The 25,127-nt window shown below is 46.0% G+C and overlaps 1 protein-coding gene across 5 annotated transcripts in view; it reads right to left on the minus strand.

Moving 5' to 3' along the window:
* The window catches only part of GLMN (glomulin, FKBP associated protein), a 62,368-nt gene that overhangs the window by 3,681 nt on the left and 33,560 nt on the right, over nt 1–25,127 (minus strand). For all 5 annotated transcript variants that reach the window (XM_053243622.1, XM_053243623.1, XM_053243621.1 and 2 more), the window contains exons 14-18: nt 22,835–22,919; nt 19,992–20,101; nt 10,734–10,797; nt 5,642–5,765; nt 160–242 (exon numbers count right to left, since the gene is read on the minus strand). In XM_053243622.1, the coding sequence (XP_053099597.1) occupies nt 160–242; nt 5,642–5,765; nt 10,734–10,797; nt 19,992–20,101; nt 22,835–22,919 (466 nt within the window). The remainder of the gene's footprint in view (nt 1–159; nt 243–5,641; nt 5,766–10,733; nt 10,798–19,991; nt 20,102–22,834; nt 22,920–25,127) is intronic.

The following is a 25,127-nucleotide window of genomic DNA, read 5'->3' on the forward strand; positions in this document are numbered from 1 at the left end:
TTATTGAAAATTAATGTTATTTATGGAATTAAGATAGATACACATTTACTAGTTGTCCCTCCTCAAGAAAATTCTAGATGTATACAGATCATTAGGTAAAAGAAATACAGTGTACATCTTCATACACTTGAATTGCTTCTCCAAAACAAACATACTCACCTGAAGTTCCATCTCAGTGGTCATGTTTGGCATCTTTTCTCCAGCTACTGTTACAGAGCAAATCTTCTTGGAACTATGGGACTCTACAATAGGAAATAAAAATAATCTAGTAATACATCATATCTGGGTCGTGATCCGTTGATACCATTAGAGTGGGTTCTGCGCCTGCGCGGAAGCCTCTTGGTAACAAATTCTACAACTCCTCTTTAGCGCCTGTGCCCCGCCCCACGTGACCACGTGGTTGTTTAAGGTGGGAGGAAGCTTAGGCACCTCAGTTCCTTTTCTACCACCTTAGGGATCGCTCGCGATTTCTGCGGCTCCTTAGTATTGGATCCTTGCTATTTTAAAGTAAAGTTCTACTACTGGTTTTGACCCGGACCGTTTCTGACTTCTCTATTTGGACTTCTGATTTGGACTGCTTGATTGTTGGATTGACCTTGGACTGTTTTCTGGACCTGCTCTTGCGTGCCATTTTCAATCGTCGAAAGAGTGGACAGATTTTGGCTATTTGACCGCGGGCTGTTTAAGGGAGTGAGTACAATGGACACCCCTAAAGAAAAAAAGACATTCAAGCGGTGCACTAAGTGTAGAGCTAAATTGCCCTCTCAGGATGGCTATAGTTTGTGCCTCTTATGCTTGGGGGAGGCTCATTTAACCTCGACCTGCAAAATCTGCCAGTCTTTTTCTAAGCAGACGAGGAGGAATAGGGAGCTTCGTTTAAGGGCGGCTCTGTACGACGACGCATTGTCCGCTCCGTCTACTTCGTCTAAGTCTCCGCAAGGCTTGAGGGTCCGGGGTTCGGCCCAGTCTAAAACCTTTACACCCACCGATAAGACCCCTAAGTCCTTGAAATGGCCGGGTGACAAAATGGCGGCCGCTGAAAAACCTGCCAAACAAGCGAAAAAATTGTCAATCTCCAGTTCGACGCCGTCACCGATGTCGGCTCAGGAAGTCGATGTTGATTCGGCATCGAGGGCGTGCCAGGTGTCAAAGAAATCAGTTCTGACGCAGCCTGAGGCGCCGCATTCCTTGGCATCGATGTCGGTGCCGAAAGAGACCGCTCTATCGAAAACGCCGGACCACTCTACATCGACGTCGGCATCGAAGCCGGACAGAGCATCAACACAGAGAACATCGAGCGCAGCATCGGCATCACAGCCAACATCTGCATCAATGAAGATGGATGCTTCGACTTTGATGCCGAAAGACTCATTGACATCGACAGAGGCAGCAGAAAAGATCGCGTTGGCGTCGATGCTTAAGATCCCGTCAGCCCGTGATCTGGGACCTGCGAAGACTCCAATCTGATCTCCATCGGCGTTGAGAGATGGGGACCGATTATCGACACTGAACACACCCTCTAACATCACCACAGTGACTCCTCAATTCCAGGCTCTAATGACCTTCTCTCTGGAAGAGGATGATCTCTCAGATGGGGAGCCTACTCCATTAGATCTTCTTCTAAAGATGCTTGATTCGACAACGGCCACTCCCTTGACTTTCCATGGGTTTCCACACTCGGATGATAGTGGGGCACCCGTGTCAACCCCAGTTCCTGGGCCACTAACTTCCACTCAGCTCGCCACTCCTACTCCATGGCACACTTGAGGGTTTAGCTATGCCGTGTCACCTTCGAAAGAAACAGCTCTACCAGGTACGGCTTCGCCGGGAGTAGTGTATGACTTCCACGACAGGGTGTGGAGACCCGAAAACTCTACAACTGGGCATTCTGATGACCCTGCACTTTGACGGCCTGAGTTAGGAACTACACCACTTCATATATGTCCGCTAGCAGCAGGAGATGCCTCGACCTTACCTATTAAAATACTTAAGGCGGTTTCTACTCAAATTCCTTGGCCTATCGTTACTAATAGAGGCTCATAAACAAGGATACGGCTGTTTATCAACTCAACGGTGCAAACTGAACCCTTGGCAACACCGCCTTCTCCACCCCCGGCTTCTCCAGAGGTGCCGCCTTCAAGTCCAACTCCTTCCGATGATGGCTCAGGTGGTAGTCACCATAGCTCCTCTGATTTCGAGTCTGATACTGAAATCGTAGAGGCTGATCCTTCTCCAGATGTGGCTACTCCGGCCCACGTTTCACCAATGGAAGAACTGAAAGCATACTCTCTACAACAAATGCAGCCCCCAAAGAATATGAGGGCACACTCTACAAGGGCGTATGGGGCTTCAGCCGCACACTTGGCAGGCATATCCATTCAGGATATTTGTAAGGCTGCTACTTGGCCTTCTGAACAGCCATTTGTCAAACACTACGCCATAGACCTACGATCTGCTGCGGAGGTGAATTTTGGGAGAGCTGTCCTTAAAAGAGTGTTACGATGAATTTACTGCTCCCTCCTCCTGGTGGAGCTAACTAGACACCCACTCTAATGGTATCAACGGATCACAACCCAGATAAACAGGTTGCTCACCTGTAACTGATGATCTGGTAGTGATCCGTTGATATTCATTAGACCCTCCTGAACCTCCCCTCCGCAGTAATACTTGCCTTACGTAGTAGAACTTACCTGCTTACTTGACTGCTTCACCGGTCTACAAGGAACTGAGGTGCCTGCGCTTCCTCCCACCTTAAATAACCACATGGTCACGTGGGGCGGGGCGCAGGCGCTGAAGAGGAGCTGTAGAATTCAATACCGAGATGCTTCCGCGCAGGCGCAGAACCCACTCTAATGGATATCAATGAATCACTACCAGATCATTAGTTACAGGTGAGCAACCTGTTTTTTCTGTAACTTCATTCACTCCCATTGCCACTCTTTTGAGCTTGATCCTGCATCAGTTCATCCAGCAGACATGGTGGTTCCCTGAAAACTACTGAACACGAGAATTCATCAGATCTCACCAAGGATCTAACTGGAGTGTCCTGCTCAAAAGATACCTGGATTCTTCTACATCCATAGGTAGGGGGAAACTACAGCAAAATCTGTAGCCACTTAGGTGTGCTAGGTCTTTATGATGAGTTATTCTAGCCTTTGAATATAAAATACGACGGTACTAAGCTCTGTTTCAGACACAGTCTCAACTTACAAGTGTTTATGTGGTTGGAATATAGCAATCATATAGCACATTCTCTACACCCTTTGCTTAGAACCTGCAGCATGAACTATGCCCTGCAAGATCCACCCAGTAGTGAATCTATCACTTGAAGAGGCCTACTTCTGCATATGTTTAAGTCAGTAAATCCTAATTCACACCGAATGCTGTGTACATAATAGAGATGGCATGCAAGCCAGTTTTTTTTACTTGTGCACTGTATGCAAAACCTCCACATTGGGGCATGCTAAGGACTGGAGGAGCAAGTGGGCAAGTGTAGTGCAGTGGGATATAAAATGTAAAAATAAATAATAAGATAAATAACTCTCACTGTAAGCCGCCCAGAGACGAAAGTTTGGGGCGGTATACAAATTTGTTAAACAAACAAACAAACTCTCAGCATCCAACTATTTCTACACTCGACATACTATACGAACCTAGCATTTGAGCTCAAGCCCAAATGCAAAAAGATGGAGCAGGACCTTTGGGCAAGGAGAGGAAGGTAGACCTTTGAATCACAATAGGGGGACTAATGAAATAGTCCAGGGATGTTGCCCAACAGGTGAGCAGTGTAAATAATCCCTGCTCTACTAAATTTCTCAGAATTACTGCATATTAAAACACTTGCCACACAAAGGCTACTTTAAATCGCCCCCGTAGAACATTTCTCCATGCAACAGTTAATCTATATGCAGCACCTTACATACAGTATCCCCTGCCCCCTCCCCCCAAACGGAGTGTGGATATAGCTAGAAAATCCCTCTGTATGATGAGCTATATCATATAAACAGCTTGCCACATATGGTGGTCATTTTGTGTGTCCCACTAGTGGATGGCATTTAATCTGGACTTGTAATTCATATGAAAAAATATGTACCCATATTTATCCGAATAGAATATGACCCTGAATTTAAAACTACTCCCTTTTAAAAAGAGAGAGAAAGAAGAGGTCAAATACATATAATACCTGTATTTACCCAGAATGAACAGCACTCACTTTAAGTGCTGCCCTTGAAGATGGTTTGGAAGCTTCAGCTGGTCCAGAATCCTGCTGCAGGAATGTTCGTGGGTGCAAGTCACTCCATGAGTGTCACACCCACCCTATGGCAGCTACTTTGGTTACTGGTCCACTGCCGGGCTAGATTCAAGGTTCTAGTCTTGACCTTTAAATCTCTACATAGCTTGGGGCCGGGGTACTTGTTGGACTGCATTTGCCCATATGAACCTACCAGGGCCCTCCGCTCAGATTCTCAGGCCCTGCTCATGGCCCTTCCACTAACAGAAATCTGGATGGTGGGAACTAGAGATATGGCCTTTTTGGTTGTGGCCCCTTGGCTTCAAAATACCCTCCCTGAAGTGCTTTGGAATGCTCCAGTGTTTTTAAAAAACAATTAAACACACATCTTTTAAAAAGAGGCTTTTAAATGTTTTATATGCTGCTTATATCTGGGAGGTTCTTTAGTTTTTATAGTTCTCAGTTTTTAGCTTTTTATTAATAACTTAACTTGAAACTTTTAAAAAATAAAGTGTAATTTTAAATGTGGTTTTAGTCTAGACTTGTTTGACTTTATTAATTATTATTTTACATTGTATCTAATATTGAGTGAGCTGCCCCAAGCAGTAGTGTACTGGAGGGGCAGGGTATAAATATTTTAAATAAAACAAATTAATAAAAATAAAGACACCCCCTTCCCCTCAATTTCCATCAAAGACTTGGAAAAAACCTAGTCTAAATATCCTCACACAACGTATGCCCATTATTTATTTATCTGTCTATCTATCCATCCAACAAATGTGTGAACTGCCCCAGACTTCCATCTCTGGGTGGTTCACAACAGCATAAAACAAGTTAAGACAAAAATGAAAGCTTTAATTTAAAACCACAACCAAGTTAAAAAGCTTGCGTGAAAAAATAAGTCTTAAGATTTTTAAAAAGTTTAAATCAAAATGAATTGACCTCTGCTGAAGAGGCAAATTATACTCACTCATAATACTGGGTGAACTGAATTATTTTTAGAGTCACAAAACAAAACAAATGAATGAAAAAAGAGTTATTTATTTACTACAGGAAAGGGTCATGGTTCACTGGAAGAAACCCTGCATATATATTGACATGCAAAACGTCTCTGATTCAGTTTCTGTCTCTTCAGTTAAAGGAACTTTGGGTAGCAGGACTGCAAAAGATCTCTGCTTGATCCTCAAGAGAGCTACTGCCAGAGTAGACAATACTGTGCTACATGAACAACTAACCAGTATAAAGTAGCTTCATATGGGCCTATAAAAATTATATCTACTTCAGTTTCTTTAAGTAAAAAAACACCAATATAGCCCAGGTACCTTTGTCTAAAATACAACATTTTTTTGCAGTTTTCTTCAACCCACACAGTTTCTAAATCCCCCAAATCCATGTAAAAAATCAACTAACCTCTCTTGTTTTCTTTTTTACTCTTGATTTCTGCTTCATAGTGTGCTCTTGACATATTAAGTCCGGTGTGTAAGGGCTTTAAGAAATTTTGCTCAATCTTGGGAAGTTCTGTCCACACACAGGTCTGGTCAAATCGGGGGTGGGGGGTGAGAGTACATTTAGTTTCTAGTACAGCAGTGAAATTCCAAGGCGCAAGGAACATTTTCCACAACTACATAATCTGAACGTTTAGGAAAGAAAGGAATTTTGGGGAGGCACAAAGGGCTGCAGCGGAAAGGGAGGTTCAGCAAAAATCATCCTCGCCTATTGCCACAAAACATTATTTGACATGTGCAACATTAATCTGGATATCAACCAGTGTATTTTAAAAAAATTCTTTTTAAAAAGACAAACACACACTCCACCCATGTTAAACATAATAAGTCACTGTTTTGTTGGTAAGCTTAGTGAACACCTGGGGAGGGGGGTGTCTATATAGTGCAGTAAGATATACAGAAGTCCAGAGATAGAAGTTTCTTCCTTGTTTGCGGGGTTAAAACTAGCGATGTGCACAAACCGGTCCGCAGGCCATGTTAAAGGCCTGCGAACTGTTTCGCAAGTGGCCCGGTCTGGCGGTCCGTGCACATCCCTAGTTAAAACCTGCCACTTCCTGCTTAACTAGTTGAATGCCCCACATTGACAAGGTGGTGGTGGCCTTCCCAGAATTAAAAGAGCCAGAAAACTATTTTTTAAAGGTACCAAGATACAACAGCTTTCAGGTAGTGGTGTGCACGAATGGTTTGATTGGTCCGCTATGAACCGGGCTGGTTTGATGGTTTGATCGTGAACCGGACCGGCCTCTAGGAGAGGCAGGCTGGTCTGCAATCAAACCAAACTGAGCCTAGTCTGTGGTGGACCAGTTCTGCAGTTCGAGGGGCTATGCTTGTGAAGGGGAATCCAGTGAGTATTCCCCTTTTCAAGCAAAGGGAATCTCGACTTTAAAAGGCTTCTATAGGAAGGAACCACACTGCCACATGGGTGGGCTGCTGGTGGTGGGTGGGGGGAGTGCCGGACCAGTAAGCACCTTAACTCTACTTTTAGTGCATTCCTCACCGCCACTGCCACGGCCCCCACCCCTGCATCCGGCTACCCATTAGAAGCCTTTTAAAGCCAGGCTTTCCCTTTGCTTGTAAAGGGGAATCCTCACTGGAGTGTAAAGGGGAATCCTTACAAGCACAGCCACTTGAACTGGTTAAACTGAATGGACCAGACCGGCCGGTTCGACCAAATGGGTTTGTGGACCAGCAGTTTGGTTTGAGTTCGGTCTAAATTCAAACCAAAGAGCAAAAATTGGTCTGTGCACACCCCTACTTTCAGTGTTTAATGAGCCTCACCTAAACAATGCACAAATAGGAAATATAAATCTAGTGTCAAGGCTAATGCAATGTTTGAGGATAAATTGCTCCTTCCACCATCTCAGAACATTTGTCCACCAAGATATAGAAGCTGCATGCAGATATGAGTATGCGAAAACTGCCGTATCAATCATAAGACATCTAGCTGAAAAGCTGCTACAACCACTGAATTTTAAGCTGGAGCATCATTATGAATATTCAATGTTGCAGTAAGGCAGAAAACAGGCAGGGAAAATTGAGGGCGAGGAATGCACTTGCTACTGCAGCTGTGTCTTTTTACCACTGCAAAGGCCCAAATGTGAATAAACATAGCAGTCACTTTGAAAAGGGTCGGATGGCAGCAAATCACTGAAATCCAAACATTATTTTTCACTGACAAGGAGGGTTAGCTACTAGGCTTCATCAATAAAATATGAGAAAACATGTCAAAAGCAATAATATCCAAAAAGTGCTCGTTGCCCAGACCACCACATAGTAAGTAAAGCACAATATTTTCTACTGTCGAGATATAGATATAGATATAGAAGAAGAAACATCTAGAGGCTATTCTCATGCACAGTGGGAACCAGGCTAAGGGAGCCAAGGCCAGTTCCCACTGCACGTGAGAACTGATGGGAGCCATGTGGCTCCCAGCCGTGGTGGGATGGAACACCCTCTTGGGTAGCTCGTTGCTTAACCCGGGTTCCGGACGCAGGAGCACCTGAAAAGCGGATTAACTGCTCATTTGTCACAATGGCATGGTTCCACGCCGCAGCGACTCATGAGTAGTCCCCCAACCGGGAGACTACAACAAGCCTCCTGGCATCGAGGGGCTCCCCAGAATGCCCCATGCACTTGCGCGGATCATTCTGGGGCTTATGGGGGCCAAGAGGCCCCCGAACCCTGCCGCCCCAACCGGCTCCATGACAGAGCCAGTAACTGTCTGGGCAGCCGATCTGGCCGCCAAGGGAGGGCTTCCTGCTCGTGTGCAGGGAGAGCGGGTCAAGCCCACTCTCCCCACAAACCGCATTCAGGCTCTCCACACTGCTCGTGTGGAGAGCCTTCTAGTCTACTTCTTGCTAAAATAAAGCTCAGCATTTGTTCTCTATGCCTCCCTGTCAGACTCTCTCTCATCTAAGAGGTAAGACCAGACGTTTCTGCTCGTAGTTGAAGGCCCCTCTCTTGCTGATGTACGAGCACGTCTGTTATATTATTTGCACTAGACTCAAGTCCTTGCATCTGCCTTAGTCCCAGAGTCCCAGCCATTCATCAGAACTGCACATTCAGAATATTGCTCTCTTACTTCATCCTCTACATCAGCATATGAGAAATGAGGGGAACTTCAGTTCTTAATTATTACTGGTGAGGTGGATCCTGACTAGTCCTATGAACGACAGTTCCCCAGATACCTCAGTGTAACACTTATATAAAGGAGGCAACTTGCACAAGACCCTCTGCATTGTTTATCTGGTTAGAGGGTGTCAGGGAACATCCTGTGCAGACTGGAAGGCTGCAGGAAGGCCTTTCAACTACATTGGGCCCTGTTATCCAAGTGTAGACATAAGGAACTCTAGAAGCCTCTAACCTTGCCATGACCCTCCTGGCACATGACCCTCTCACTGCTGCCCCTACCAGAGCCACCAGAGTGGGCAGGGAAGGACCTGATATATAAGCACCAAGGTCACCTGGTGCAGGCCTTGCAAATCTGCAGTCTTGGGTAGCTTCTTGTTTTTCAACTAAAGGTAAAGTGTGCCATTCGGTTGGTTTCAACTCCTGGCGCCCACAGAGCCCTGTATTTGTCTTTGGTAGAATACAGGAGGGGTTTACCATTGCCTCCTCCCACACAGTTTTAGATTATGCCTTTCCACATCTTCCTATATCGCTGCTGCTTGATATGGGAATCATACCAGTGGGGATTCGAACCAACAACCTCTGGCTTGATAATCAAGTCACTTCCCCGCAATCCCCAGCCACAATGTCTGAAAGCTGGGGATGATGGGACTTGTAGTCCAAAAACAGGTTACTCAAGACTGCTAATTTGCAACTGATCAGTTTAAAAAAAAAAAAAATGATCGATTTGGACACCCAGCAGACATTCTCTTACTTAACAGCGCCAATTCTGAATTGGATGCAGGAGAGTATACCCATGGCTTTTAATTCCACGTCAGTATATACTGAAATGCAATTTCAGAAGGATCATCATAAGCAAACAATCAAAATTTAGGTGCACGAAGAACCACTGAAATCAAATCCCACTAATTTCAATGGAACTTAGCTATACACAATCCTTGGACTACTCACTAGAAACCAGGTGCCACTAAAATCAATGGGTGTTACTTCTAAGTAAACATTGGTTAGGATTCAGCTGAAAGCATCTATTCTTCAGTGCACTTTAAATCCATGGGTCTTATTTTCAAGGTAATGTGTGTTTTAAATAAATAAATGTTTAGGACTGGATATGGTAGTTAGTATGAGTAGCACATTAACTGTCTAATTGATTTGAAAAATTACAGCAGAGTGCAAGGTCTATAAAAACTGTTATGTATAGACAAGAAATATTAAACACAGAAATACAGGTTGCTCTGCTTCCTACAAAAGCAGTATACATTGTCTGGCAGTTCAGAACTGAACTCTAAAACAAAATACTGTTGCCTTCAGGATGCTGTGAGCTATTTGTCCTCCAGCAGAAAAGAATGGAGTTCAAGACAACCGTTCAGTAAAGCATATTAACCAGCAGCAACTACTAGGCGCTGATTTCTGGCTCTGTTGCTCTCTCTCCTTTTTAATTCCTCACGGACTTCAAGAGTTTTGCTGGCAACATGCTTGCTTGCTTGCTTCAGCCTACTCTTTGTCTTGACACAACAAGCTGAGATTTCGCATCTTATATAATGCAATATATGTTAGCACAGCTGCAGAGATACTCAAAATAGAAGATGCCAGGGAGTGTTCTTGGATTACTTTACTTGGGGAAAGAACCTTTAAAATGATGAATAGTCTTTCCTGTTATGGAAATTGTTATTTATATTGGATTATTAAAATGGACTTTTTGGGATAAATTTTCACAGACACATCACTCCAGCTGTTAGCGCTGGAGCAAAATATGTCTCCCAATAACCTGAAATTCAGCTCAAATGCCCAGTAGTACTGTATTGTTGACCTGTTTAGAGAATGCAGGTGCAGAAGGGGTTAGAAATCAAGAATCTTCAACACTGAAGGATTAAAAATAAATTATTCAAGACAAGCTTGTCAAAATACTCATGAATAAGCCCTGACATTGCTATAATTTCCCCCCATACATGCCAGACGAATACAGAACAATTGCTTCAAGCTGTGTGATGAAGTGTCTTCCTCCCCCCACTCCCCAAGGAAAACTTGCAAAATCCAAAAGGCTTGTAGAGAGATAAATTGTTAGGAAATGTTCAAAATTCTGGAGGGATTTTAAGCTTAATTATCTCTATGTAAGTGAGCTAGATTACTCATAAGGACTACTACATGTGGATATTACATTACTGTACAATTATATGGAATTATAGGTTCTGATAGGGCTTTGAGTGCATGTAGATGAAAAGCTTTAGCATGTTTTAACAGTAATTAAGCCATGTATTTGTACTGTATGATTCTTCATAAAGCTGCAGTGATAATGCTTCCTGTCTCTAACATTCGCACTCACACATACCCTATTGCTGTAGAAAAAATATTTTTAATCCATTATCACTTACTTGATTGTCATTTTCATTATCCTTAATGACTAAGTATCTCAACAGATTTAGTGATGCCATAATCCTGTGAATTATAAAATGTAGAATTAATTACTTGGGGCAGAATTGGACTCAATGTTTTTTCTTCATGGATGAATACCTATGGAGGAATTAGTGTGAAACAGGTTATGCTGGAACTCAAAATCGACATGGATTTTTAGAAAAGAGAATGAAACAGGAGGTTACATTCCTGCTCCCCCTATACTGCATCCAAGAAAAACTCATGAGGACTTTGCATTCTTATGTAACATTCTATGTGGACTTGACCAGTTATATCCAAAGGGGCCTTTATAGTTCTAGTTTACACTGAGGCTGACAACTATGGTTATATAATCCCCATATACCAAACAACCAGGATTAAAAAACAGCTAAGTATCTATTAAAAGTTGTAGAGATACAGTCAACTGGAGTCTGGCCTAGTTTGTCTTCAACAGAATAAGGATCTCTTGGATAGCCACAGACGCTTAGCAACATGGCTAGCCCTCAGTGTGCCATAGTCATGGCTCTACTAGCATCTGTATTTCATGCAATGAATTAAAATGTTATTCAATAGTAGGCCTCAAGAGCAAAGGAAACAGGAAACAAAAGCAAAGTACAAAACCCACTCTTGTAAGCAGCAACAGCACATCAAAAACACATCTTAGTGCATAGGTGTCATTTAGTTCACGTTACTTCTTCACAAAATGGTGGGGTGGGGCACTCGTAAGTAGTGGGGACTGGTGGCTAAGAGTTACATGGTGGCAAAGGAGAGCTGTTTGCCTTCTACAACCATACACACACACACACACACACACACACACACACACACACCCGCAATAATCCATGGCAGCTGGTACAGGTGGGGTGCAGAACGAGGTTTTTCTCACTGGTCTCGCCTTGCCCTGCCGCACTGTTAACGCTAGACTTGTGGGCTGCATTTGTTAGATTGCGAATGACCAGCCGTACGCCTGGGGTTAACACCATGGAGGATAAGGTGAGAAAAAGAGTGAGGCAGCTGGGCAGGGTGAGAATGAGCAGCAGTTGAGGCTCATTCCCTCCCCCCTCCCTCACCCTGCACATACCGGCCTATCCGGGTTTGAGGGACTGCCACAAGCAGGGATTCTGGAGCTGCCAAGTTCTATCTTTCTCACTGGAAGGTTGGGGAAGGGGCCCTTCCTGGGCTTACTCATGATCAAGGCTGGTCACTAGGGTCACTCTTGGGGCAACTGAAATCCTTCCTCAAGCATACAGCCACCCAACCCAAGGCTCACTGGCCAGGCATGAGAGTAAAAGGCCACAGGGACACCCCCAGACAACTCAGGAGAATGACCATTGCACCAGGGGTGGGGGGAGAAGAGAGAAAAATGCCTGGACAAAGCATAACTGATTCAAGAGGGCAATACATCCCCTTTCCCCAACACCTCCCTCATGATAGTTAGGCCATGGGGGCTCTGAATAGAGCTATGGTGCTGTGTGCAGGCGAGCCACGGGGACGGCTACCCCAGACACTGCTTTCCTTGCCTTGGGGATTGTGGGCAAGCTGCTGAAAAGCCATGCCCTCTACCAGCCAGTCCACCCATGTGCACCACTGCCAGAGCCCCGGAATGGCCACCCCGTTGTCCTGTGGTGGCTGGGAAATTGGGGCTCCTCTCTCAGGAATCCCTGCGGCCGGAGATTGGCATATGGCACAAGGAGGGACCAGGACCCGGGAATTTAGAATGGGTTTAAAGGTCTATTGTGGTGTCAAACCCTCCCTACCCGTTGTGCACGTACCCGGGCAAGCCTTTGGGTGTGCAAGTCTGCACATGGGAAGATGGTGGGCAGGTTTAAAGGGGATTTGTTGGGTGGGAAAGTGAGGCCCAGCCACTTCCCAGGGGAGGGGTGTGTGTGCTTATAACCCTGACACTCATAAGCAGGGCCAGCAGCATAAGAATCACTAAGTTTTTGGTGTTCATCCTGAGGCATTCCTTTGGAGTGCCTTAGGATACTTCCTCTGTGATGAGGATGGCTACCAAAACTCATGCGGACAAGAGTGTTGGGTCATGGGTGCTCTAAGCAGAGCTGTGCTGTGATGTGTGTTGGGAAGTGGGTGGGGGTATCCCAGAGTCTGCTTTCCTGATCCTGGAAACGGCGGCCAAGGTGCTGTGGAAACAAGCCCCCTGCATGGCCTTCCGCACCTGTGCATAGGTGCACACTCACTTGCGGCCCCTGCACTCAACCCTGCTGCTCTGAAGCTTGGTGAGAAGAGGAAAGTACCTCTCCCACGATTCCCTGCACCTTCTTATCAGCATACAACACACAGACGGAGCCCTTTTATGGGCAAGATCAGTTTACATCCCCAGTAGACTGGCCCTCTCATGAGACTGCCAGCCCACCTGGCAGCAAGCTGCCGGACAGAAGGAATTTGCTTGGGTCTGGATGGGCTGCTTTGCCGATGTCACCCCTCATGACATCTTCCCAGGTTATGGTGGGACAGAGCCCCCCCACCCAGTCTCCCTTGCCCTCCCCACTCTGCATAGCCCATTCTATCAATGAAAGTAGAATTCCACCCCCCTCCCCACGGCCCCCAAACCACTGGGGAATTCATGCTTGTGTGGTGCTTTCAGCTGAAACGCTGGCATTGCAGAGCATTTAAATGGCTTCCAATGCCCTTTCCCTGTCGAGGACGGATGGAGTGCTCTGAAAATGCACGATTGTGCTCAGCAGACCTCTTCTAGATTGTGGCCAATTGCGGCCAAGTTGCCCACAGTTGGACCGTGGAGTTGACGAGGATCGGCCTTGGAGGCTGAGCAGCAGGGAAGGGCTACCCTCTCCTGCAACTGGAGTTTGGCTGGCTGTGGTTTGGTCAACATCTGTGGCACAAATTGGAGTTATTACATCTAGCCATTACATCTGAATGCTTAAGGATGAGTATTTGAATAAATGAATGTCAAAAGCAAAATAGTTACAGGAGGTCCTCTTTATTTATGGGGGTTCCATTCCCGTGGATCACAAAACTGCAAATAAAGAGACTTTAATCCTATGGGGATTGGGGGGTTAGGTTCCCAAGCACACTTTGTGCTGAAAATCACAAGAAAACACAAGGCGGGAGCAGAAATAAGCACAGTACCTTGCTCTCCAGCAATTCCCCCCAAATTTCCAATGTTTGTTCTTTTTTGAGGGTGGGGTTTTTTTTTGTTTATTGATGAGTCATAAAATGGCTTAGCACTACAAAATGGTGGCAGGAAGTGATGTCAGAAGTAATTTCTAGCCACTCAAGAACTGTAGATAAGTGAAAATAACCCTATTTTTGCCCCACAGATCAAGAAACTGGGTGCCTTTGATCCAGCCACAGATATGTGATAATGAAGACCAACTGTACTTTATCTTGAAAAAAACAGGTTGCTCACCTGTAACTGATGATCTGGTAGTGATCCGTTGATATCCATTAGAATGGGTTCTGCACCTGCGCGGAAGCCTCTCGGTGTCGAGTTTTACAGCTCCTCTTCGGTGCCTGCGCCCCGCCTCATGTGACCACATGGCTATTTAAGGCGGGAGGAAGTGCAGGCACCTCAGTTCCTTGGAGACCGCCGGAGCAGTCAAGTAAGCAGGTAAGTTCTACTATAGTGAGGTAAGTACTACTGCGGAGGGGAGGTTTGGGAGGGTCTAATGGATATCAATGGATCACTACCAGATCATCAGTTACAGGTGAGCAACCTGTTTATCTGGTTCATGATCCGTTGAATCCATTAGAATGGGTATTTAGTAAGCTCCATAAGGAGGAGGGAGCAGTAGAGTTATTGCAACACCCTTTTGAGGACACTTCTACCAAAATTCGCCTCCGCAGCAGACCATAAGTCTATAGCGTAGTGCCTTACAAATGGTTGTTCAGAAGACCATGTAGTGGCCTTACAGATGTCTTGAAACGATATGCCAGACAGGTGAGCAGCCAAAGCACCATAAGCTCTTGTGGAATGTGCCCTGATGGTCTTTGGTGGCTGAACTTTCTGTAGACAGTACGCCAGATGGATGGCTTCGACGATCCAGTATGATAGTCTCTGCCTGGACAATGCATGCCCTACGTTCACTCCCTTATGGGCAACAAATAATCTCCTTTATGAGCGGAAAGGCTTAGTCTTTGAAAGGTAATAGAGAAGCACCCTTCGCACATCCAGGGAATGTAGGGCCTTTTCCAACGTAGTGGTTGGTGACTTAAAGAAGGAAGAAAGCACTGTCTTGATTGATGTGGAAGTCCGACACAATCTTCAGCAGAAAGGTGATATCCGGCCGGAGAAGAACTTTATCCAGGTAGAACCGGGCATAAGGGACATCCATGCGAAGGGCTGTGAGTTCACTCACTCTGCAAGCCGTGGTGATAGCCACTAAAAAAGCTGTTTTCAGGGATGCCAGCTTCACCGTTGTGGAACACATGGGTTCGAAGGGCAGTTCAGTTAGTGCAGAGAGGATCAGAGAGATACTCCACTGCTCAAAAGGTTTCCTGATGGGAGGATAGAAATTAGTGAGGCCTTTCAGGAAGCTCTTGCATAAGGGATGGGAGAACACTGTTTTCCCATCCCAGCCTGGATGCCAAGATGAAAGCGCAGCCAAGTGGACCTTGACTGACACGTTTGATAGCTTTGCTGATTTCAGAGAGGTCAGATAGAGCAGGATAGCACGGACAGAAGTCTCCTTAGGGCGGAAAGCATGGTGAGAAGCGTAGATAGCAAATCTTTTCCATTTGCTAGCATAGTTTTTTCTTGTAGATGGCTTGTGCTGATTTAGCATGATTCGCTTCAGCAGTCGATCTTCCACGCTGTTAGTTGCAGGGTGAGCACTTCCGGATGTAGAAGGTGCCCGTTTTCCTGAATCAGGAGGTCTGGACGGTTCGGAAGTCTCTGATAAGTCGAAGCTAGTTTGAGTAGCTGTGGAAACCATGCTTGGCGGGGCCACTACGGTGTGATCAGGATGCACTTCACATGGCCTATTAGTAGACGTGCTACAACTCTGCTCACCAGAGGCAAAAGGGGGGGAACATGTAAGTCCACTATGCCGACCAGTCCATCTGGAAAGCATCTCCCAAAGACTGGGGGTCATGGCCCGCTCTCAAGCAGAATAGCCTGAATTTTGTGTTCCGCGGTGTAGCAAATAAGTCCAGAGTATGAATATCTTGTGCAGGTATGTGTCGTTCAGTTCCCACTCGTATTAGGTTTCTGTGGAGAATGGACTGAGGCCATCCGCCAGTATGTTGTCTGTGCCCTTGATGTGGATGGCTACTGGGGTGATGCTGTTCTTGATACCCCAATGCCAGATCTGAATGCTCAGGGCACACAGCGACCTGGAGACCGTTCCTCCCTGTCTGTTCAGGTAGGCGATGGCAGTAGTGTTGTCCAAGTGTAGTTGTACTACCCTTCCTCTTAGCATCGGGAGGAAGGCTTTCATGGCTTGGAAAACAGCCAGTAACTCCAGGAAGTTTATGTGGAACTGGCATTGGGGTCAGGTCCAGAGACCTTGTGCTACTGTGGTATTCCAATGACCACCCCAACCCTGTAGTGAAGCATCTGTCGTAACCCACACAGACAGGGTCTGTGTCTGAAACGGTATTCCTCTGAGCAAGTTGAGCCGCCTTATCCACCAAGAGAGGGATCGTAGGATTGGTAGAGGTAGACATAGTTGCATTGCTGGGCTGTCTCTGTTTAGGCAAAAAGAGGACAGGAACCACAGCTGAAGCTTCCGCATTTTCAATCGGGTGTAGCGTACAGTTGACTTACAAGAGGCCATCAGGCCTAGCAAACGTTGTATTTAATGCGCTGTTTGCAAGGAATTGTGTTGAAACTCTTGAACCATTAGTGCTATGGTCTGGTAGCGTTCTTCTGGCAAGAACGCCCTCCCCACATCTGCATCCAGTATTGCACCAGTGTAAGATATGGTGGACACTGGGGTCAGGTGAGACTTCTTCCAGTTGATTTGTATTTCTAGATCTCGGAGAAGGCCCAACATGTACTGAATCTGCAAAAGCAACTCTTTTTTGTTTCTGGATGTCAGGAGCCAGTCGTCAAGAAAGGGGAACAGCTTCAGGCCTTTTGTCCTTAAGTGAGCTACTACCACCGCCATGCATTTGGTAAATACACGCGGGGCAGTGCAGAGACCGAACGGGAGGACTTGATATTGATATATTGATATTCCTACTGTGAACCTCAGGTACTTCTGGTGGGATGGCCGAATCCCTATATGAAAATAGGCATCCTTTAAGTCTAACATCACAAGCCACCACTCCCGATGTAGCAGCGGTAGGATGTCTTGTAATGTCGTCATTCGATACCTCTTCACTTGGACGAACTTGTTGAGATGCCTGAGGTCCATGATTGGTTGTATCCCGCCATCTTTCTTTGGGATTTGGAAATAGCAGGAGTAAAATCCCTCCCGACATTGTGCCCATCACACTGGGACTATTGCTCTCTTGGGCAGGAGTTCCTTCACTTCTTGTAGTAAGGCAGGTTTTGTTCTCGTAAAGCGAAGACCCCTGAATAGCGGGCGTTTTTTGAACTCTATCGCATAGCCTGACGTGACAATCTTTAAGACTCACTGGTCTGATGTTATGTGGCTCCATGCTTGCGCATGACTTGCCAATCTGATGATGTTGTTGGCTAGTAGAACTGGCCGGTTGATGGAGTAGGCCGGGTGGTCTACCTCCTTGTTGTTCTAGGAAGGAGAATAAGGTTGATGGAGCAATAGAGATGGATGGTGCGATGGGCTGTCCTGTATCTCAGGGCCGTTGTTTGTTGCCCTCTGCCTGTTTCCCGCGTTGTGTAGGGGTATATCTACCTTTTTGTTGTCCAGGGCATTTATTGTAAGGTTGGTAATTTTTACGGAAGTCCCGGCGTTCCTGTAGTTTGTAGGATGCACGGGGGTGGTAGTAGGATCTTTGCTTGTTAGGGTACGAAGTTGAAGCCGAAGGCGTGAATGTCTTGGCAGTGAATTTTGATTTCTTCATTTTTTCCATTGTCGAATCTGTATCCTCTGAGAACAGGCCTTTTCCATCGAACGGTAGACCCTCTATCTTATCTTTCATGTCCTGGTGCAGGGATGCGGACAGCAACCAGGCATGACGGCGGAGGGTAATCGCAGTGGTGATAGACCTAGACTCCGACTCTGCTAAGTGTTTTGCAGTGCTAAATTGTTGACACATGAGGTCCCCCACTTTCCGTAAAGTTTTACAAAACTGCACTTTGAGCTCTTCAGGAGACAATGTATCAATATCCATTTTCCCAAATGCAGTAGCTGTATTTTGCCATGCAGGCCAAGTAATTAGCCACTTTGACTGAAAGGCAAGAGGTGGAGTATAACTTTCTCCCCATGACATCTAGTTTTCTGCCCTCTTTATCCGCCGGGGTGGTGTGCCTCCGACCTGACCTGGATGTAGTCCCACAGTCAATGACCAACGAGTTTGGTACAGGGTGTTTGAATAGGTAGGTATTATCTTGTTCTTGAACCCTGTAGAGACCCTCCAATCTTTTGGACATTGGCGTGGATGTGTGAGGAACCTGCCAAGCACACTAAGCGGCATTCGAGATGATGGGTAGCAGGGGCAGAGCTACCGGTCGTGCTGACTGGGACCGGGCCATGAAATTGTAGACTGGGTCATCAATGGTCTTGACTTATGAGGACAAATCTTGTCCCAAAGCCGTAGCCATCTGTTTTACGTGAGAGTGGTAAGCCTTTAATTCTTCCATCGGTGAGACGTGGGCTGGTGTGGCCACGTCGGGCGAGGGGTCAGCTTCCACAGTTTCTGTGTCAGATTCAAAATGGGAAAAGCCATGATGGCTATCATCTGACACAACCTCAAAGGGAGAATGGTATGAAGGACCACCGCCTGGCGACACTGTACGCAAGCAGGGGGGTTGGCAAAGGTGGGTCCTCTGTTTGGACTGCCACTGTAGCAACTTGCTGTGTGGTTTGTGTCGACCTTGTAAACGTAGGTAGCCAAGTTTGCATGGACGCGTTGGAAACCACCGGTTTTGCTGAAAGAGGGGCTCCCCCTTTAGAGTGGACGGATTGGCAGGGTGGTGGTAGCTCGAGGAACAGCGGCTGAAGATGTGACTCGCTGCCAAACTCGGTCCTCCTCGCAGTCATAGGCCAGTCCTGGTGAGGATGTGCCAGGTAATGCGGTCTCAGTAGATGGGGATACTCTGTGACTGAACCCGCAAGTGTGCCATGGCGCTGTGGTGGATAGTTGTGTAGCGGACAGTAGTTCAGAGTTGGAATGTGGAGCTTCTTCTTCTGAGCACGGAAAACCCTGGAAGGTAGACGGTGTGTTAGCTGCATAGTCCAACACTGTCAGAAGAGACTGTTGTTCCTGGGTCCAAAGCCGTGCCCCCTGTTACAACAGTAATATTAGTTGGTGCGTTCAGTGCTGAAGGCTGTGCTCCATTCCCCGATGTCAAAGGGGACTGTATCGGGGTCGGCGCTGGCTGCAAATCCCTTAGGCTCGGTATCAGCTGAGTCAGAATCAGAGCAGAAGGCACTTCTTCTATAATCGATGCCTTCATCGACATCGAGATTGATGTCAACGGGATGTTGGAAGCGCTCAATATTGAAGTTTCCCTCGGTGTCGAGCTTTGCTTCGGTGTCGACAGCGTGGCTTGCTGTGTTGCCATCGATGTCGATGAGGTGGTCAATGTCGAGTGTCCAGTTTGTTGAGTTGCTGTTGATGCGGCAGTAGACGTCGAGGGCTTCGACATCGACAAATTCCACCACCTGAGCGGACTTCAGCGACGGCGTTGAGCCCGATGTCAACAGCTTCCGCGTTTTCGCAGTGGGTGCAATAGCCATTTTCTCACCCGACCTTTTTGAGGTTTTATGGCCTGCACTTCCTCCCGCCTTAAATAACCACGTGGTCACGTGGGGTGGGGCGCAGGCGCTGAAGAGGAGCTGTAAAACCCGACACCGAGAGGCTTCCGCGTAGGCGCAGAGCCCATTCTAATGGATTCAATGGATCACGAACCACATCAGATTTTTCTTTGGACAATAGGTTTCTTTGGCTCTTTTTATCATTCTAATATAATTTGTAGTACATATGACTACTTGCAGATTTTACCTTGCAGAGGAGCTCTTGCACAAAGCTCTGAAAAGCTAGTTAAACTGTAATATATCCACCTTAATTGCCAGCATAGTTTTAAGAGCCCCAATGACAGGAGCTGAAAAACAAAACATAAGACTTCTCAAAATGCTCCTGTGCAATGAACCTTATCAGAAACATCTCACCTGTCGGAGTTCTGGAGAAGATCTGTTTCAGCATCTTCAGGAAGTGAGAGCACTATGTCTAGTAGTGAAACCAACTGGAGACCAGTAAAACATTTAGTGCCCTTTCCACTCTGAAAAACATATGATTCAGGAAACATTTGGTTGATGCATTCTTTGTGTGGCCAGTAGCTATATTACTATTACAACTGAGCAAATTCCAGAAATGAAGCCTAATTTGATAACTTTTATTCCAACTGCTTGATGGAGAGATAGGGAGAGATCATAAAGTTTGCAGTGCCAACTTTAATTGTAACTTCTTACTCTTAGCAAAGATTGCAATCTTATAGTTTTGCACTGGTCTTTGCTTCCCCCCAGGTTGTTATTTAAAACAACAACAGCAGCATTGAAATAGGTTGAGGGAGAATTTGTTCTAATAGACTTTCAAATGCACAACCAAAAGCTGCAAGCAGAATAAGTTATGTGAACTTGCATAAAGATATGTAAATTGTTTTATTTATTTAACGGGTCATAGTGCGTGCAATCTTGAGTTGCTGTGGGTTTTTAGTATTTGATTGCTTGTGACTAAAACTAAGAAGGGAGATTTTGAACCGAGAGGTATAGCAAGTTGGTTTTAAATGATTTTGATTGTTAATTGATTTTAATTGTTTTAATTTTGATGTAAACTGCCCTGAGCCATGTTTGGAAGGGAGGTATATAAATCAAATACATTAAAATAAATAAATGTCCTTATCAAGGTATGATACACGAACTGTGTGTCACATTCAGTGACTGACAGTTACCCGCTCTAATAAAATGCTTGGTGTCCGTGCCTCCCTTGGCGGTTCTGGGCATGCGCAAAGCGCATGCCCAGTTCGGCCGAGACACAAATGGACACAGCCACCAGGCAGCCATCTTGGTGGCTTCACCCGGCCGCAGAAAGAACAGAAGTGGCCGCCGCGAAGCCAGAGAAGAGGCAACAGGGGGAATTGGCTGAGGCGGCGGCAGAGCCGCCGCCTCGGCCACAGGAGCGACGGAGACCGCACCGGGGAAACAGGGACCAGAGACCGGGGGCCGAGCGGAGGCCGTTAAAGTCTAAAAGAGAAAATGCTGCCCCCGCCGTTGCCGCCGAACTCCCACCCTCCCTCCCAACTTCCGATACCACCTTACCCCGGCCCATGTCAGCTGGGCGAAGAAAGACCTGAATTGAAGAGGGAGTGAGGAGCGCGCAAGCAGTGCTCCTCTCAGAACAAAGACTCTGCCCAGACTGGCGCTTTGGGCGGAAAGGACGCAAGAGGCGTCCTTTCCGCCCAAAGCGCCAGTTCAGGAAGAGGCTTTGCAGAGAGAGAAGCACTGCTTGCAAGCTTCTCTCTCCCTCTACAATTAAGGATTTTTACCGGCCAACTGACAAGGGCCGGGGTAAGGTGGTCTCAGAAGCTGGGAGGGAGGGTGGAAGTTCGGCGGCAACGGCGGAAGCAGCATTTTCTTATTTAGATTTTAACGGCCTCCGCTCGGCCAAATGCATAAAGAGAGGGGGAAAAGGCTAGCGCCCGGAGCCGGGCGGGAGGGCGAATTTGGGCCCCTTCCCTTCCTAGCGCCCGTTATTCAACAGGCTAAAATTTACTTGTATTATTTGAAAGACCTATTCTATGACTACATCCTCATAATAAAACTATTTTCTATTTTTAACATAAATCATGATTTTTTTCTAGAACCATGATACCTAGAAGTTTGCTAGCTATAAATAAAAGCTTTAGAATCTCAAGATTCTATACAATATCTAGACTATGCCTAAAGAAAATATCAGGCAAGAAGTCTCATCTTTGATCGAAGAGTTTATTTTTTAGATTTTTATCCTGTTTTTTCAGCCTGAGTTTCCAAAGCAGGTTACAAAAAGCAATAAATATTTTAAAATTTCCTTCAACATCTCTCCCCACTGGAGGAGAGAGGAGTCTTGTTACAACTGGGCCCAGCCAAGCTGATGATCTCTGACCTCTCCCTATGGTGCATTCAGGTGAAATGGCAGTAGATAGATCCAGTTCTTAGTAGCGAAGAGTCAGACAATGGTTAACAAAATTCTTGATATTGTTGCTCATTACACTTTGTGTGTGCACATGTAATGTATTATTTATTTTTCTTGATCTTTTTAGATTAGAACTTTGTGTTTCATTGTTTTATTTAATACTGTATTTACCTGAATCCAAGACTAAGTTCCCCCGCTTCTTTGATGTTAGAAATTGGGAGGTCAACTTATATTCAGAGTCCTCTTCCTTTTGGGTCAATACAGATATAACCTGTATGTTTTAAGGGGGTTGTCCTAAATTCAGAGTCATCTTCTATTCAGGTAAATACAGCAAAGCATCAATCATAATCCTATACAAGCTCCCAGTCAGTTAGGCACTCCTACGGAAATTATTCAGAAAGCCATGCCTTACTTCCCCCCCACCCCCTGCCCTTAAGCTGTTCATATACCTTTAGACCAGGATCCAAAGTATCACATGTGCATGGGTTTCCCCCAGCTTCCCTCACACACACCCTAACCATAACCTCCCCTCAAAATTGTCCACAATGTTTGTGGGAGGGCCTTCTGGAGCAGCAATCCAGAAGTGTGTGGGGCTGTTGTCAAAAGGGAGACATCCACATCCCCAATGTACACTGGAGAACGTACTCCTGTGTGTTAGGCTGGGGATAGAAAGAGCCTCATGCACGCGCAGAATCACTCCCACATAAGTGACTGTGTGCATGCATGAGCTTCTTTAGACCCCTATCCCAATTCACAGGAGTATATTCTCCAGTTTTCAATCAGAGTTTATTAGTCTACCAACCATTTACATTCTCCACTTTGGTGCCTTTAATAATGTCCTCACCTGTAAGGATAAATCAATTTGATTTTTAAGATTTTGAATAATGTATCCTTCAACACCGGAATGGTTACTTGTCTTCAACAAACACCTGTGTCACAAGATAGAAGAATAAAGATTATGGCCTAACCACACATTTATTCATTTCCCACCTTTTTGAGAATGCGGAAAGCAGTAGAGATATGCATGGAACCGGTTTGGAGGCCCTTTATGGGCCTCCAAACTGGTTCGAACTGGTGGTTCCGCCAGTTTGAAGGCGGGGGGGGGGGTTGACTTTAAGGGTGGGGGAGGGTGCACTTACCCCTCTCGCCACTCCCCCCCCCTACCGGCACTCCATTAGCAAAGGGTCTATCAGGACAGCAGCATACCTCCCTGCTGCCCCGTCCCCTCATTGGACCCTATGTCACCGGAAGTACCCAAGGCACCTGTGTGCACATGTTGCATTGGGTGCATGAGTGTGATGTACATGTGCCAACGCACGCAGGCGCATCGGGTACTTCTGGTGACGTAGGATCCGATGAGGGAACCAGGCAGCAGGGAAGTACGCTGCCACCCCGACGGACCCTTTGTCAACGGAGCACCAACGGGGGGAAAGCGGAGGGAGGGATATGTGCACCCTCCCCACCCTTAAAGTCACCCCCAACCCCGCCTTCGAACTTCCCCTGACCAGTTCCGTGCACATCCCTAGAAAGCAGCTTACAATAATATAAAAACCATTAAAATTAAAAATTATTAAATGAGACCTCAAACACATAAGAGAAGACAGGAGGCAGTATCCACCAAAATGGCACAAAATAGAATAATATGGATTAAAAGTCACCCAAGAAAGATGGGTTTTCACCTGTCAGCAGGAACAAGAGATAGTAGGGCAAGGTAAGGCTTTTGAGGCAGGCAGTGCTGGTAGGGAGAAGGCCCTCTCACATGTGACTGCCAAATGTCCCTCCTACAAAAGGTAGAACATGCAGGATGGCTTCCCCAGATGAATGTAGAATGTGAGCACATAGGGGAATTACCTTTAGTTGGAACTCAAATGTCTAGAGTATACTAGGATAGCTTTAATTTTACTGCCCAATTAGCTTAAATAAATTAGTTGTGGTACTGTTAATGTGGATTACTTTATTCAGAAATCCAAAAACCTTTGGCTTAAGATGAGAGTTAAGATGCTTTGCATTTTCACTCGTGCTCTAAAAAGAATGAAAATTGCAAGTTAAGGTTCCCATCTTAACTTACATGCCATATAAGCTGTAAAGACTTTGTACAGTCTAGTATGATGATGGCTTTAGAAATGAAGCCCCATGCACCCACACTTTGCCTTGATCTTTCAGTTGGACATTGGGCTGGGGAGGGATGCATCCAGGCAGGCATTTAACAAGTGCAGCTTCCCTAATCATTTCCTAGAGATGCCCCTGATGAATTTCTGCTTGATGCAGCATGGATCAAGGCAAAGTGTGGGTGCATGGAGCCTCATTTCTAAAGCCATCATCATATACCTGACTGTACAAAGTCTTCACAGCTTATATGACACAGAAGTTAAGATGGGCACCTTAACTTGCAATTTCCATTCTTTTTAGAACACAAGTGAAAATGTAAAGCATCTTAACCTGAAGGTTTTTTGGATTACTGAATTTCCAGGCGTTTTAAAAATGGAAATCTGATTAGACATTCTGGGGAAGAGCTTAGCCGTGCTGATTAAATAGTTTCCCCATTCTTAGGCAGGAAATCTCTGAGGCAAAACCTCTGGTTCAAAGGCAGTCTGCCACCACCTTATATGACACCGCAAGGCCCTGGTCATCTTGCCTCCGCCTTGCACTCCCTGGTACATACAATTGTCACCATACATGCCTTCACAAGTCCATTTGCTACTCTGCCCCAACTGCCTCATTTAGCTTGTAAGGACCCGTTACCTTGCCACCAGCTTGTGCTTCCTCATAAGCATTCAGCCTACCTTGAGTTCTCTTCCACAACCCGTTGCCACCTCCTTGTATTTCCTCGCAAGCTCATATACCATTCCACTGAAGTCATCATGGAAACAGCACTGGGAGGTAGTACACTTCCCAGATGTCCTCATGTTCTTTCCCAATGTCCCTTTGTGAATTCTAAGCCCCATGGGCTCTGCTTCCTGCAGAAAAGGCCCTCCCAGCACCAGAAATGTAGGGAAGTGCACCAGAGATTGCCACAGTGGAAGCAGCACCAGAGGGATGCTATGGATTCATTGGGATTGCAGCATCCAATGAACAACCCTAGTAACCAACACTTGTTTTCTAGAGTTTGAAAGGTCATTTTTTAGCCTACTTTCCTT

This window comes from Hemicordylus capensis, chromosome 4 (assembly GCF_027244095.1).
Source record: "Hemicordylus capensis ecotype Gifberg chromosome 4, rHemCap1.1.pri, whole genome shotgun sequence".
NCBI lineage: Eukaryota > Metazoa > Chordata > Lepidosauria > Squamata > Cordylidae > Hemicordylus > Hemicordylus capensis.